At 35.0% G+C, this 16,881-nt stretch overlaps 1 protein-coding gene across 1 annotated transcript; it reads left to right on the top strand.

The window, feature by feature from the left end:
* The first annotated feature begins 4,968 nt into the window (after positions 1-4,968).
* On the top strand, positions 4,969-16,606 carry LOC126811980 (myophilin). The gene is made up of 4 exons (XM_050538079.2): positions 4,969-5,129; positions 11,297-11,448; positions 12,302-12,515; positions 15,696-16,606. The coding sequence occupies exons 1-4, from the start codon at positions 5,076-5,078 to the stop codon at positions 15,870-15,872; spliced, it is 597 nt and encodes a 198-aa protein (XP_050394036.1). The 5' UTR covers positions 4,969-5,075; the 3' UTR covers positions 15,873-16,606.
* Positions 16,607-16,881: the final 275 nt, after the last annotated feature.

The raw sequence follows: 16,881 nt of genomic DNA on the forward strand, positions 1-16,881 counted from the left end.
GTCCAAAAATTGAATAGTGCCATCTTCTTCAGATTCCATGATGAAGTTAATTCTGTGTGTTTTTCTGTTGAGATGTTGCAGGAGGCAGTTGGGGTCATCATCTTTCTTGAGCACAACAAAGATGTCGTCCACCTTCCGATACCAGACGACAGGTTTGATGGCTGATGTCTCTAGCGATTCTTGTTCGAGGGACGCCATGAATACTTCAGATACCAAAGGTGAGAGGGAGTTACCCATGGGTAGCAATGGATCTGCTCATAGAACTCGTCACCCCATCTAAAATAGGTGGAGGAAATACATACTTTTATGAGTTCTATAATACTGTCGGTACTGAGAGTTGTGTTTAGTGGGGTATCAAGATCGTTTATCCTGTCTCTAAAAAGTTGTAAGGTATGATCACGGGGCACATTATTGAAGAGGTCCACTACATCATAGGAGATGATCTTATAGTCGGAGTTTACCTTTTCTATTTTCTTACAGAATTCACCAGAGTCTTGTATAAATGATTCGGCTGTTTCCCTAAAGGTGACAGGAGCTTGGAGAGGTATTGGGAGGTATTGTAGTAAACTGAGTCCCTGGAGCAAATAAGAAGTCGGGCCTTGACTGGGTCTTTGTGGATCTTGATGGTCGCTCTAGCATATGGTGGCACTGAGTGTGATGGTTTAAGTTTGTAATATAAACTGTTATCAAGGTGGTTGTCATCTTTCAGTTTGGTCAGTACCTTGCGTAAGTTAGCTTCATGCCTCGCGGTTGGGTCCTTCCGAATCTTCCGATTTTGCTGAAAAGAAATAGGAATTCTCGCCTTGTCATAATGCTTATATAAGCTTCATGAAAGTTTCAGAAACTCTGGCCTCTATCGTGCTAACCCCCCTTGTCAGTGATGCAGGACGGAGGGCCTGACAAGGACAGTTGTCTAGTCGTTCGGATGGGACGAAAAACCGAGGTCCCGTGTACACATTGGCGTACACGTAAAAGATCCCTTGACAGTTGGAATTCGATATAAGAGTAGGCCGTAGTGCCGCTGTCCGGGCAAAATTTCCCTCATAGCACACTGTATGGCGTATGCCCGTCTTCATTAGCCCAGTTCGAAGCAGAACAGTAGGACGTTAGCAGTGTGAAAGTTATCGGCAAAAAAGGGGCATAACTCTAAAATGTTAATCCTATTTTGACGAAAAGAAATAGGTATCTGCGTCTAATCTGATGAATTATGGTAACCGGTCAAAAGAGTCAAAAGACACCATGATTGCATTATTTCTGCAACAGAATTTCAATGATTTTCTCGGTAAAGGGCTCCAGGACCTCCTCAGCCACGACGGGGTCCCCCATCCCTCTCCGACCTCCTCAACCACGACGGGAGGCTTCCGATCCCAGCCATTTTACCCCCTAAGACGTTCCTGCGCCCCGGCACACATTCATTACAGGTTGTGCTGAAAATCCGTCAGCCAAAAGACAAGTACATGTATTGCAGATTTACTGTACATTTTCCGCGTGATGTTACCATCGACTTATATCTATATGTAGAGTGTATAACCGGCTTGACCACTTTGATATCCATTTAAAACAAAAGATGACATTAATGTCACTTCCGACGAATAATGTCCTCTTTATATAGTTGCACCCAATACATTCCCAGTACACTTAAATTTGAGTAAATGTATGAATATTGTCACACAGCCTTGGCAAATGTTTCCATTATCCAAATGTATCAAATCAAGATAAACCAAAGACTGATACTTGTATCATATGATTTATATAAGCTTTGGCATGTTTCCAAATCCATTATATCAGTGTTGTTTATTCTCATCGTCTCCAAAATAAAATATTATTTAAACCATATAACCAAAAGCTGGATGGGTAGAAATTAGATCTACGTCTTATTTTGCTATAACTACAGCTTTTGTGAGAAGTTAACCTTCGTGGATTTTATGTATCATGCCATTCTAGAAAATACGACAAAACAAACGTGTGCTAATCACCTCGACGTGCATTCTAACTGTTATAGCTAACATCGTATTCTTTGCCATATATGGTATCGGAACATCCCCGTCAAATGAGATTAAGAAGCTTGTCGACAATGACGTCATTACATAGACTATTATGCCGAATGAGTAGAGGGATAGGGGAGTAATTGTTCAAACAATCCATCTCGTCATGTTGACCTGTATATATGTCAACCACCTATTTCTGCTAAAACTAAAACCCTTGGCTTATTTTAGCTTACTGTCAAATAAAACAAACGAGCATGGGAAATTCGTTTACAACCACCTCCCCACAGCAAATAATGAAATATATAATTAGACCATATTTTTAAACTCTATAGTTTATAATACATGACATCTGGTGCATAATAGATTTTACAATTTAGATGATATGCATTCAAGCTAAATGTCCTTGTAAAAAACCCCAGAAAATCCTAAAACTAAAAAAAAAATGTGAAAGTTAAAGCGTAAAACCTATATACAACGTTTTTATTTTTGGCCTTTTTCATATATTATTATAAAGCGCTGACTGACCAAGGTGACATCATTACATGTCTTTGTAAAAGATAAGTAACAAGAGCTAACAAAGAAAATCTCCTTGTTCCATCCCTCGTCCATCAATATATACATCCACGAAGAACGTGATACAGTTTGACTATTTAGTAACAAGGACATAATATGGGAAATTTCAAAGCGCTATTTAAGCAGACACGGCCCAAGCTAAGAATTTATGAATGACGTATTTCCATGTGAGAATATCTTACTTCATAGATCTACATATATATTATTCTTATTAGAATGCTTTGTCCGGCTCTATATCATTGTTAAAGAATGAACACGGGTTCTTCTTACAATTTGTAAGTCTTTTCAGTTAATACATACATATAAAGCGATTTGATTAACATTTTAAGCTACATATAATATATTGTGGCCAACATAATAGATTTTTATTATAGCATGCCCCTCTACGTGACATAACACTTCTTTTGCATTTTATACAGCTATTGTATAAAATTATATCTATATGGTTACTGGTTGATTGTATAATGCAATTTTAAAATACGATTTATTCTCTTTAAACAATACGTCCTTCTGCCCGTCCAAACGAAATTCATATTTCTCACTGCATATATTGAAAGACGTATTTGCAATGTACATTAATTAAAACAACAATGTTTAGTTCCCCAGTTGGTTACTCTTTTTACCTGGGCAGTCCTCGTTTTATAGAAAACTATTACGATGCTTGGTGCAGAGAAGAGAGCATGGTAAGGAACAGCGTTTCGGATAGTACGTCAAACCGTGGTCCCGTGTTCCCGCGGTTGACGTGTTATATGTAAAAAAAACCAAACCCAAAACACTTGGAATTCGGTGCAAAGTCTTCCCCCACACTGCATGGCGTATGCCCGTCTTCATTTACCCGGTTAGTGCAGAGCAGTAGGACGTTAAACCCCGTTTTATTTCAGTACATAGCTTGTATCTTTATTTAAGGTTATAGTTTTTTTCGCTAAGGTCGAAGTTAGTAAATATCCACTGTTAATTCTATATGTTCATTCGGTAACGACAGGTTTAAATTCAACAAATGTCAGAAGGAAATGTCATCAGTATTGGCTTTACTGATAAAAGTTTCCGCCATTCCAGCAACTATTAGGAAAATCCTCTTCTACCTTCGAAAAGTAAAACTTTAATCAGAGTAATTTTGCAGCTATAATAACTTTTCTTTAATATAGGCCTATAGTTAAAGGAAAAAACTCTTGACATAATATCTGATGTTTGTTATAATTGACTTCATTTCAAGTTTTCTGGAATCTGCCTGTTTCTACACTTTAAACACATTCGTGTCATGGGTGTATCCGTTTAATTCATATATATATTAGCAACTCTGCCTTGGGTCCCACGTTATAGTTTTACGTACAGTTTTCCCGCCAAAAGTGACCGCCCGCGATCGTTCGTTTTTAGGACTTAACATACGCTTCCACCAAGGATGATATCGCATGCAGACAATGACCACTTGCCTTCGAGAGATCAAAATATTGAATATTTTATATTCCTGGAAATATTTTTACGTTGTTAGTTTTCGCTCCCCAGTTAATTTGTTAACATTTATTTAAAGATACATTATGGGGGATTCGGTAACGAGTTGGCAGTTCTCACTATAATAGATAAAAACTAGATAATGTAAAGGCAATTTGGTGAAAATTTCATTCAAATTGATCCACTATGAACCGAGAACTAAGCGACTGAAATTCCCATAAGACTCGGTCATCATTACTAAAGGCAGTACGATAAACAGCATAGTCTCGATTATCCATTATCGTTTAATCGAGAAGGAAAGTTATGCATTAAATCGGCTTACAACCCACTAAAGATCGCAGGCTAGCGCTTCCATCTACAGTTGATTATGGCCTGGATAGGTTAATTAATGTCTAATTAATAATTTAGATAACATTTCAAGCCTAAAGAAAGACCTGAAATAGACAGATTTAGCTCTTGCATAATGTATGTTTAATAAATTAAATTGAAATAAAATTGAATCATGTGTTAGTCCCGAAGTGACATAGTTTGTGTCGAGTGGACGTTAAACCCCATCTCTCTCTCTCTCTCTCTCTTATTTGTGTCGCGTAAGATCAGAACACTTTGGTGCAATATATGCTGGTTGGTGCTGACGTGCCATTAAATTCAATATCATTCCATTTCCTTCAAACTTAGGCGTTCTTGTAATTCTCAAGATGTTCGATCTTAATAAATTACTATTATTCATGATTATTTCCTTTAAAGGACAATAGTAGAGTATGTATTAACTTAATGCATAGTAGTGGGAGGACCAATAAAGAATCATTCGCGCTTTCTCGAAGCATGTTCACTTAGTGTGTAGGGTTTCAATAAATATAGCCGGAAAACCGTTTGCTTTCCTGTCAACTTTATCCAAACTCCGCCCATTCAAAAACCAATCAAACTATAGGAAATCGTCACGTGTCCGGTGAATCATCATTTTGACTAAAGTCGGCGCGCCTAAAAATTGTCGTCTGTCAGGGTTGCTATAAAGTGTTTAGTGGACGTTTTTGAAGTTAGCTTAGCAGTTCAAGATTCCAAATAGAAATGGCAAATAGCAGAGCTACGAAATCCGGACTTGCTCTTGAGAGCCAAAATAAGGTATGACATACACTTATTTACCACACTGTTGAAATTATGTTGTACATATTGATCAGTAACTTGATTTGCATAATATTTGTGGCAAATATGTACTGGTAACTTTATCCTCAACTGAGGAATGCTGCGTGATATATCCGTGTCATTCATTCATACGGGGACCGGGTAATTGCAACATGTATGGCGGTCTTTTTTGTGAAATATTCGAGATAATTTGCTATAATAATATAGCAGTAATATAGTATCTTATATACCCGCCCCCCCCCCCCCCATTATTATTATTCTGTTACATTTTCTTAAGTAACGGGGCACAATGTTTTCTTATTCTATTCCAGCTTGTTATATAAAATCGATTTTGTTGGAATGTTGAGTTCATACAAATGTATTTGTTAAGGAGTGTATAGAATTTTGTCATCCCAGAACAAAATACTCCCAAGTATGCAGATTGTATTATTCTTGGCAATGATACGGCATGAAATTCACAGTGTTATCACAACCCAACAGTCTTTTTAAATGTTCGCATGTAGAGACCTAATGCAAAGAAAACTATGTTTCCAGATATTTATAAGAAAAGAGTTTATCTTGTCCAAATTAAACTTCCATAAATCAAAGAGGAATTACACTCAACAAAAAATTAAATTTACCGAATTATCTATATCTAACATCCAAGCAGTGACCCACTTATTTGTATATATCGACTATTGGATGTCTAAATTGCTAATGCCCCCTTTAAACATTGAGACATGTATAATACTGGTATAATTATGAGTACATGCATTTGAATTTTGGCGTTAAAGATGCATTATGTAAGATTTAAATAAAGGGCTGGACTTTCTTTCTGTAATAGCTCAAAAGAGAATCCAAAAAGAATATATTGAAAATTTCATTAAAATTACTTTATCCTGAGCTAATCGTTCATTATTATAGCAACGGTACTTAACAACCAAGACTTAGCCTTGATTGTCCATTAAATACGTTTTAAATCACGGGGAACTGATGATCTAGAGAGTTGATTATAGGCCTGTCATTTGAATAAATGTCTACATAATAAATCTCAATCCAAAAGATAGATTTATAGCTCTTCATCATTCATGCATCTTTAAGAAAACTGTGACAACAAACAAAATCTGAAAAAATTCTAGTAAATGGTTTGTTAATATGTTTTTAGTAACAGAATAAATTCAGGTTAAAATGATCCTTATTATTGAAAATGTCAGTGAACTTGGGTGAACTATTCAACCCAGCCTTTGACCATAAAAGTAGTGAATCATCCATCTTGTTGGCCACATGGTGTCCATACATTCTGTGTATGTAATTAATAAGAGAGGGAATTGTGATATGTCATTCTTATGATAATGAATTTAAAGTGATAAGAACAATAATGTGTAACCTATACAGGTTTTTTTAATACTGACTTGATACTGAAAGATATTGGTGAATAATAGCATTCCTTGATTATTGACCTAAATAAGAGTGTACATTTATCCTGTATATTCTATTTGGTGGTAAATATAATTGAGATAAAGGTGGGGCATGGGAATATTCAGAAGATAAATGCAAATGTAATGATCTGGAACATATTATAGTCTTGTAATCATTTAACTCAATTACTACAGTACATGTACAAGAGTAGAATACTGCCATATAATTGTTCTAGTTTTGTTACAAATACTCTTATTTGTTTATTAGGGCTGTCGAAATTTGAATTCATATTTTGGCTTGGGGGAAGGTTTACAACCCAAAGGTCTCAGTTCATTTAGATATTAGATATTCTCGTATATTGGACCGTAACTTCCTAGATTATGGTCCCTGATTGTATGAAAAATTGCATTTTTAGCTTGTAGTCCCTCTGAGTTCAGAATTTTTATCCGATTTAAAAAAACGTTCGAATATATCACCATTACACTATAATGATGGTTGAGTTCAGATTTCGTGACAATTAGACCTAAACTGCTGGACAAAATGGTCGCTCCGATATGCAAATAATTTTAAAGTATGTGATATCTTGATGTTGTGGGACCTCTGGAGGTAACAATTTTGACCCGATTTTGATGAAACTTAAAACATGCATTTTAGAGTATTCAATGACTTTAAAATTTATAAGATTTATCTCGTAGAAGTTAAATAATACGCAAATAATGCTGTTTACTGCTACAAAACGAGAGGCTCTGTCCAGTTGCTGGAAAACCTGGCACTTAAACATGCATTATCTGCTTATTACAAGTCTTTCTTTAGGCCTGAAATGTTATCTAAATTATCAATTAGACATTAATTAACTTATCCAGACCATAATAAACTCTCGATGTCAAGGCTAGCCTTCGATGTTGGCTGGATTAGATTCCTATATGCCGCTAACGGCCATTGATAATTAAATTAAAAAAAGTGGATAATCGAGACTATGCTGTTTATATTAATGATTTTAGTAATGATGACCAAGACTATGCAAAAATTTCACCCGCTTCTTTCTCGGCTCATAGTGGATCAATTTGACTGAAATTTTCAGCAAATTACCTTTACACTATCTAGTTTTTAACTATTATAGCGAGAACTGCCATCTTTTTATCTTATCTCCAATAATGTATCTTTAATGAAGCTGGGAGATGTGTGCATCGAATAATGTACTAAAATAGCATAAAACATGTTGTGTTCTTGTTAAATTTTTTAGATGATGTAACCCCATTACAAATGTACAGTATTGAGATGTATGTTTTATCTAAGATAGTCTTAATTATAATAAGATTAAAGAGAAACAATGACAGATCTAACATGAATAACATGATGGTTTATGTTCATGTTGTGTTCTTTTATTAAATCATTACAAATGTACAATATTGTGGTATATATTTCATCAGTGGTAGTGTATTATATTGTGATTAAAGAGAAACAATGACAGATATAACATAAATAGCATGATGATTTGTATACATGCTGTTCTGGTTATCATTAGATGATATAACTCAATTACTAGATAATCCATTATTATCATCAAGCCCCTAAAGCAATTGCTAATGTTAGTTTAATAATATTTATTGACTACAAATGTGCACTTATTTTGAATTACTTGCATTTTTTGGAGAATATTTAAATAAAGATACTTTCTTGCATACAAACTGTGATTTGATGATATATTTGGACTAAAAACATTCAAACTAATTAATCTATCAAAAATTTGCTTCCAATCCCTCTCAAAACTTTGTATATGCAGGGAAATACCTCAAGGGACGGCATCTTTAATACACTAATACATATTTAAATTGATTATTTTATAATGTCAACCTGTAGAATGTAGATATCTCCAGGCTTAATCAGATTAAACATACATTATGCAAGAGCTAAATCTGATTAGCTAAATCTGCAAGTCTTTATTTGGGCTACAGATGTCATAGAAATTATAAATTAGATCTTTATTTACACAACAAGCACAAAATCAACTCTGTAGACCCACGGATGGCTTGGATTCGGCTTGGATTTAAACAGGATTTCGTTGATTGATTAAATTTTTAAATGGCGTCGTAAGCGGAGATTAACCGTTACGTTAACGTCATACTCCTGGAAATAATTTTAGATCGAGGCTAAATGATAGATTGTACGAAGCGTGGTCGCTGTTGTTTGATGCCGCATGTCAGTCAATTTGATTGAAAGTTTGATATATACGGCCTTGATATTATGTTTAGTTTTGGTTAAAATGAGAGTTTGGATGTCCGTATTATACGCTCTTTCATCACTTGGGTTTACAGAAAAATTATAGAAATTGACAAACATCGCAGCTAACATCACCCCAGTAGAATTGCAGCTCCATTGGATCACTCAATGTTCGGGAGTTACGTAGATCTACCAGTTAAAGTACAAGAGTACACGCAGGCTAACAAGAAGTCGGCTATAATTATGCCTCATTGATTTGGTCCAGTCCTTTCAAATTTTCGCTTCTTATCTATATATTAAAAGTCTTATTTTTAATTTGTAGTAAAAATAAATGTGATATGAATTGAATTGCAACCCCGTCTCAAACCACAGCCATTGAAAACGTTACTTGATAATCGAGATAATGTAGGTGGAGTTAACGCCTGTCAATCGTCCATTCTCGGAGACAGTGAATAGAAATTTGACTCCTATTTCTAGTCAAAAATTACAATAGTGATAACTTTGTTCAGAATAAAGTAATTTGACTGAAATGTTCTATATATTCTTCTTTCATCATCTATTTTTGAACTGTTATAGCAAGAATGGCCAACTCTCTATTAAAATCTCCCATAATGTATCTTTAAAAAGAGGCACATCAACTACCTTGTTATGAGCCCACGTTGAAGAAATGTTGTGCATTGTAGTCAATCCCCTTTGGCCACAATAATGTACTCCTTGAAACTTATGCGTCATGTTTATGTTCATGATACGAGAAAGCCTATTGATTTTTATACGCCGTCAGTCCGGTGTCCACAATTGCTTGTGGACACTCTAGAGGCTAAAGTTAATATCCGATTGACTTTAAATCTATACACAGTGTTTAAGGTCATGAGACGAATCCTACTGAATTGCAGCGATTTACAATTATTACTGCCAATGTTATGGCCCTTGATCACTTCAAAAAATCTTGTTGACGCTCTAGAGGCTAAAGTTAATATCCGATTGACTTTAAATTCATACACATCATTTAAGGTCATGAGACGAAGAAGCCTTTTGACTGTCAGCGATTTTCGATAATTACTGCCAAAGTTAATATCCGATTGACTTTAAATTGAAACACAGTGTTTAAGGTCATGAGACAAAGAAGTCTATTGATTTTCAGCGAATTACGATAATTACTGCCAGAGTTATGGCCCTTGATAACTTTGAAACATTTTGTGGATGCTCTAAAGGCTAAAGTTAATATCCGATTGACTTTAACTTTATACACAGTGTTTAAGGACATGAGACGAAGAAGTCTATACATTTTCAGCGATTTTCGATAATTACTGCCAGAGTTATGGCCCTTGATCACTTCAAAAAATCTTGTGGATGCTCTAGAGGCTAAAGTTCATATTCGATTGACTTTAAATTTATACACAATGTTTGTGGTCATTTGATTTTCAACGAATTCCGATAATTACTGCCTAAGTTATGGCCCTTGATCACTTCAAATAATCTTGTGATGCTCTAGAGGCTAAAGTTATCATCCGATTGACTTCAGATTGATATACAGAGTTTAAGATCTTGAGACGAACAAGTATATTGATTTTCAATGAATTTTTATGACTTGAACAGCTAAATCCATGATATTAAAAGTTTTGTATACTAAACGTTAGCATGGGGCAGAACTTTATAAAAAACAAACAAATTCTAATGGTTTTCTGATAATTACTTCATGAGTTGTTACTCTTAATCAGATTTTAGTGTATTATAAATGTTTCATTACCGAAAAAAGTAAAAATATGCGACAACACTTGTTGACTGCCCGGACGATTTAACTGCTGTGGTGTATGTTTCGTTGCCTAGCAACCTATCTTTGTTTCGCTTGTTCTCTATCCATCTCTTGTAAAATGTGGGTGTAACTTGCCTGGTAGCCTCTGAGTTACGGCCTTTGATCACATTTTATTCAATATTGTGGATGCCCTACCTTAGGTGTGGACTGCTAGGACGACTGTGGGCGTATGTATTTTGCTTGGCAACCTATGCTTTACATGTGTTATAGAAGAAAGAAGCTTGAACGAAAACAGTTCAAATATATTGTAAAAACTGCCATTACTTTTAGTCAAAACATCCAGAAATAAATCAACATGACCGATTAAATATTTGTCATTTATTATGGATCCAGTGATATATGTTTTTTGGACGTTTTTACTAAAGTAAATTTATGTTGTGTGCTGAGAATACAGAATGCTGTAAAATTTTCTGTTCATTATGTCTTTGTAAATACCATTATTGGACTGATATTCATTTTAGAGATTCACAATATTGTAGTTTGCAAGAGAGAGAGAGAAATGGGGTTTAACGTCCACTCGACACAAACTAGGTCATTTTGGGACTAACATATGGTTTAATTTTATTTACATAATTCGCTTGCGCATAGGGGTCTTTAGCAGTGGGAGGAAACCGGAGGACCCGGAGAAAACCCACGAGTTGTAGTTTGCAAGGGGTTCAAAATCTCTCAAATGACAATTAGCGACTTTCATTATAAATGATTAATTTAATTTTAGATCTCCAATAAATATGATAGTGAATCAGCTGAAAAATGTTTAGTATGGCTTAAGGATATTTTAGAGGACAATGGTATGGATGGCCCAACATGTACATCTGGAGATCAAAAAAATTTATATGAACAATTAAAAGATGGTCTTTTATTAGGAAGGTAAATATTTCATTAATTTATTAGTGATTAGGAAATTGTATTTAAAGGGCGTATGGCTCAATTCTTTGGAATCTTAAAATGGGCGAAAATGGATCTAAATTGTAGACTCAAAAAGCACAATTAATGTAACATGAATGTAAAATGACTTATACTCAAATTTTCCCAAAAAATATTGTAATTTCTAATCAACTATGTTCAATGAAATATGTGAACAGTCCAAATTGAACGACAGTCATTTACACCTGCTTAGTCCATTCTTTATGTAAACTTGTTTTTTATTAGTTTGTCGTTTGTGAATCAGTCATTACTAATTTCATCTGCAGTGCACCCAAACCCATAGAATACACAACTTGTGTAATGGTTATAAAATATTCATATGTCTTAAATACTAGATATTTGGATCCCATATACATGTATTCACGGCAAAATAACAACATCATTATTGATTGAAATAGTCTTAATGGACCAATATTGATTTCTAATTCGTGTTTTTAATTTCAAATATTATGAAAAATACTGAGTTAGATGTTTAGCTCCTTTAAAACAGTGTTCGAAATTGTCGGAATATCTTGACTTCTGGTTTCCCAGTTTGGACAAGGTGGGGGTGCTTGACAAAAAAAACTCTCTTCTAGTTTCAGGTGTTTGATTGCATTCAAAGCATTTGTGCTTGATAACGATAAGGGAACACTTTATTGAAACATTATGTTGTACGTGTATAAACCAGTGATTGTTTTCCATATAAATTGTGTTGTGTTTTTTTATTGTGCTCAATTGCTAAATGTCACTCAAGGATTATAACTTAGCTGCAGTTGACATATATTTTGTTAACATTTCTTCTCATTTTTTTTTTCAGATTAGCTAATGTATTAGCTCCTGGTGCCATTAATCCAAAGAAATTAGGTGCACCTCCAGGTCTTGCCTTTAAACAAATGGAACTTATTGGTATCTTTGCTCAAAAATGCAGAGACTTTGGTGTCCCCGATGTGGAAATATTTCAAACTGTTGATTTGTATGAACAAGTTAACCTTCATCAAGTAGTTGTGTGTCTTAGCTCCACAGCCAGGAAGGTGAGTTTCCATGTAATCAATTTTTATACGCCCACATTGAAATAATAATGTTGTGCCCGTCTGTCGGTCCAGCATCCACAATTGTTTGTGGACGCTCTAGAGGCTAAAGTTAATATTCGATTTACACAGTGTTTAAGGTTTCAGATAATTACTGCCAGAGTTATGGCCCTTGATTACTTTGATAAAGCTTGTGTATGCCCTAGAGGCTAAAGTTAATATCTGATTGATTTTAAATTTATACACAGGGTTTTTATACGCCCACATTTTCATGTGGACGTATATTGTCGTCGCCCCTGTCCGTCCATTCGTCCGTATATTATCGTCGCGTCCGTCCGTTCACAATTGTTTGTGAACAGTCTACAGGTCACAATTTTTATCCGATTTCAATGAAACTTGAAATATAGGTTTATCACCCTAAGATCTCGATTCCTTTCGTTATTGGCATGTATCGGACTGGAACTTCATGGATTATGGCCCCTGATTGTATGAAAAATCACGTTTTTAGCTTGTGAACACTGTAGAGGTCACAATTTTTATCCGATTTTGTTGAAACTTGAAATGTAAGTTTATAACCCGAAGATCTTGGTTCCCTTCGATATTCGCGCATATCGGACTGTAACTTTCTGAATTATGGCCCCTGATTGTCCGAAAAATCGCATTTTTAGCTTGAGGGCCCTATAGAGGTCATAATTTTTATCTGATTTAAAAAAACGTATTATTATATCATCGTTACACCCTAAGGATGGTTGAGTTCAAATTTCGTGAAAATCGACCCAAAACTGACAGACAAAATGGCCACCCTTCGTTTTCAAATAGCGTAAAAATATGGTATATCAAGGTTGTGGACCCTATAGAGGTCACATATTTTATCCAAATTTGTTGAAGCTTGAAATGTAAGTTTATAGCCCAAAGATCTTGGTCCCTTTCGATATTCACGCATATCGGACCGTAACTTCCTGAATTATGGCCCCTTATTGTACGAAAAATCACGTTTTTAGCTTGTGGACTCTATAGAGGTCATAATTTTTATCTGATTTAAAAAAACGTATTATTATATCACTGTTACATTCTAAGGACGGCTGAGTTTAAATTTCGTGAAAATTGGCCCAAAACTGACAGACAAAATGGCCGCCCTTCGTTCTCAAATAGCGTAAAAATATGGTACATCAAGGTTGTGGACCTTATAGAGGTCACAATTATAATCCTATTTTGATGAAACTTGAAATGTAAGTTTATAACCCAAAGATCTTGGTTCTTGTCGATATTCGCGCATATCGGAACGTAACTTCCTGAATTATGGCCCCTGATTGTACGAAAAATCACGTTCTTAGCTTGTGGACCCTATAGAGGTCATAATTTTTATCCGATTTAAAAAAATGTATTATTATATCACCATTACATCCTAAGGACGGCTGAGTTTAAATTTCGTGAAAATTGGCCCAAAACTGACAGACAAAATGGCCGCCCTTCGTTCTCAAATAGCGTAAAAATATGGTACATCAAGGACGGCTGAGTTTGAATTTCGTGAAAATCGACCAAAAACTGACAGACAAAATGGCTGCCCTTCATTTTCAAATAGCGTAAAAATATGGTATATCAAGGTTGTGGACCCTATAGAGGTCACAATTTTTATCCGATTTTGTTGAAACTTGAAATGTAAGTTTATAACCCAAAGATCTAGGTTCCGTGCGATATTTGCGCATATCGAATTGTAATTTTCTGAATTATGGCCCTTTATTGTAGGAAAAATCACTTTCTTTTTAGCTTGTGTGTTCTCTATCCATCTCTCGAAAATGTGGGCGTATCCTGCCTGGCAGCCGCTGGTTAAGGTCATGAAAGGAAGAATCCTATTGATTTTCAACGATTTACAATAATTACTGCCAGAGTTATGGCCTTTGATCGCTTTTAAAAATCTTGTGGACGCTCTAGAGGCTACAGATAATATCCGATTGACTTTAAATTTATACACAATGTTTACGGTCATGAGACAAAGTATCCTATTGATTTTCAATGATTTCCGATAATTACTGTCAGAGTTAAGGCCCTTGATCACTTTGAAGAATCTTGTAGTCGCTCTTGAGGCTGAAGGTAATATGAATTGTTTATGGTCATGAGATAATCGAAAAAAAATTCTAATGATTTCTGATAATTACTTCATGTGTTATTACTCGTAATCAGATTTTCATGCATTATAAATGTTCTCATTACTGACAAAAGAAAAAATATGAGACATCACTTGTTGACTGCCCTGACGACTTAGCTGCTGTGGGCATATGTTCACGCCTGGCAACCGATATTTTAGGGTGGCTGAAGATAATTTCTTTCTGATTGGCATCCAGGCCTTGCAACATTGTTTGCAAAAGTGTGTACCCCTGTAGCAATACCGCTGCCACATATCTCTCTTTTGGCATGATCGTCTAAGTGTTTGTTTGACTCTGGGCTGCTACTGTCGCTTTTCTTAAGGACTTCACCATTGTGTTTTCTCAGGATACCGACTCAAATATGAAACAGGAACAACGATAGGTTTTTGCCAACAGTGGAAACCATCAACGCTGTACAGGTCTATTACCGAATGGCTTAGAACTTTTCAGCCAGCCCTCATAAATCTCTGATCTATACACCTCTTGCCACATTGCCAATTGTCTTTCCTCTCTCATGCTCGCGAGTTGTTTCCTCCAAATGGTTAACATGTGTGCGGTGCATCAAAAAGTTTGTTTCTATTCCCCACTTGTACGTGACAAGGAGTAGAGTCTCCTGTCGAACCTCATGGGTTTTCTCTGGGTCCTCCTGTTTCCTCCCATTGCCAAAGACCCTAATGTGCAAGGAATAATTGAAGTAAAATTGCACAATGTTAGTCCAGAAATGACCTAGTTTGTATCCCTAGGCATTAAACACACCCCCCTCTCTCTCTCTCTCTCTCTCTCTCTCTCTCTTATATTACACTAATTTTGACCTGTAAATAATGATATTTATTAGTAGAAGGCGACTTACTTCAAGAGGTTGTGATCACATGATGGTTTTTGGAATGGGTCGTAAATGCTCCCATTACCTACAAAAGAATAAATCCCAATTTCATTACAATAATTGGTTGTTTTGCTGATAAGAGAAAACCAAAAATTGTGTTTTTAACTGTCCTTTATAACTAGGAGACATTGGTTTAATCTGATGTATTTTTTACAGGCTCAAAGTAAAGGAATGAAAGGATTTGGACCTAAAGAATCTGAAGCTAATGTCCGTAACTTTTCGGAGGAACAATTGAAAGCTGGACAAGGTGTCATTGGATTGCAGATGGGTAGCAACAAAGGTGCGTCACAAGCTGGTCAAAGTTTTGGTAAAGCCAGACACATTGTGGATTAAAAAGAAACATGTGCACCAGTTGATACACACAAAAAATAACAGACAGAAAACTTGTGATCAGTAAACATTAGAAAGATAAATAAGACTTATCTTTGTGATACTAGCATAATGCTTGTTATATTAGGTAACTTCATATCAATTCAGAGGATCAATGGAATTGCAATGAATGTGATTCATAGAAGGTATGATCGTTCTGTTTATTAATGAAAGTCATTTTCTCTATTTAGTTAAAGTTATGTGGAAAGCCATTCCTCCATGACATGTTCTATGTACTAGATTCACATAAAGGCATTATATATGACAAAAAAAGATAAATTCTTATATTGACCTAAGAAATCTCATTGTACAATTATCTCATTTTTGCTGTGAATAGTGTACACTGCGATTTGCTTTAAGCTTTTCAAACTAGATTGGTTTGTTTTTTACAATTTTGTTATTTTTGTTTGTTAAAGATATGAAATCGGAGCCATTCATTTCCTAATTTTCCATGCTGAGGAACGTGATGTTAATATAATATAAATTTACTGAGGACCAATTTTGAGCTTCATGTGCTTCTATTATTTCATAGTCATAATCATTATATAGCAATATAGATGATAGTTTTCAGTGCCTGATCAAGAATCTTTTTATATTTTCATTATAATTGTCCAAAGAACTAAATTCACTATGCATATTTATGGCATTGTTATATTTATATCCATGTCAGATTAAAATAAAATACATTTTTATCTTGATATTTGTTCTTTATATTAACACATACATGTATGCTTCAATATGTATAGCAGATAAATAATTACAAGGTATGTTGTCCTCCCAAATAGATAAAAACAAAAACAATTTTTGTTCACCTCACCATATTTTATTAAAGGGGCATTATGGAAGATTAGATTAAGAGCTGGCAGTTACTAGATAATGTAAATCAAATATGCTGAAATTTCAGTCAAATTTCTCCACTCTGAACCAAGATATTAGCGATTGAATTTTAGGCCTAGCCGTGATCATCATTACT

Source organism: Patella vulgata, chromosome 2 (assembly GCF_932274485.2).
Source record: "Patella vulgata chromosome 2, xgPatVulg1.2, whole genome shotgun sequence".
Lineage (NCBI taxonomy): Eukaryota > Metazoa > Mollusca > Gastropoda > Patellidae > Patella > Patella vulgata.

Excerpts from the sequence above, each read along its gene's own strand:
- LOC126811980 (XM_050538079.2), top strand. The coding sequence starts at position 5,076 with ATGGCAAATAGCAGAGCTACGAAATCCGGACTTGCTCTTGAGAGCCAA. Across the intron at positions 11,449-12,301 it reads GATGGTCTTTTATTAGGAAG|ATTAGCTAATGTATTAGCTC; the intron begins GTAAATATTTCA and ends TTTTTTTTTCAG. Across the intron at positions 12,516-15,695 it reads TTAGCTCCACAGCCAGGAAG|GCTCAAAGTAAAGGAATGAA; the intron begins GTGAGTTTCCAT and ends TATTTTTTACAG.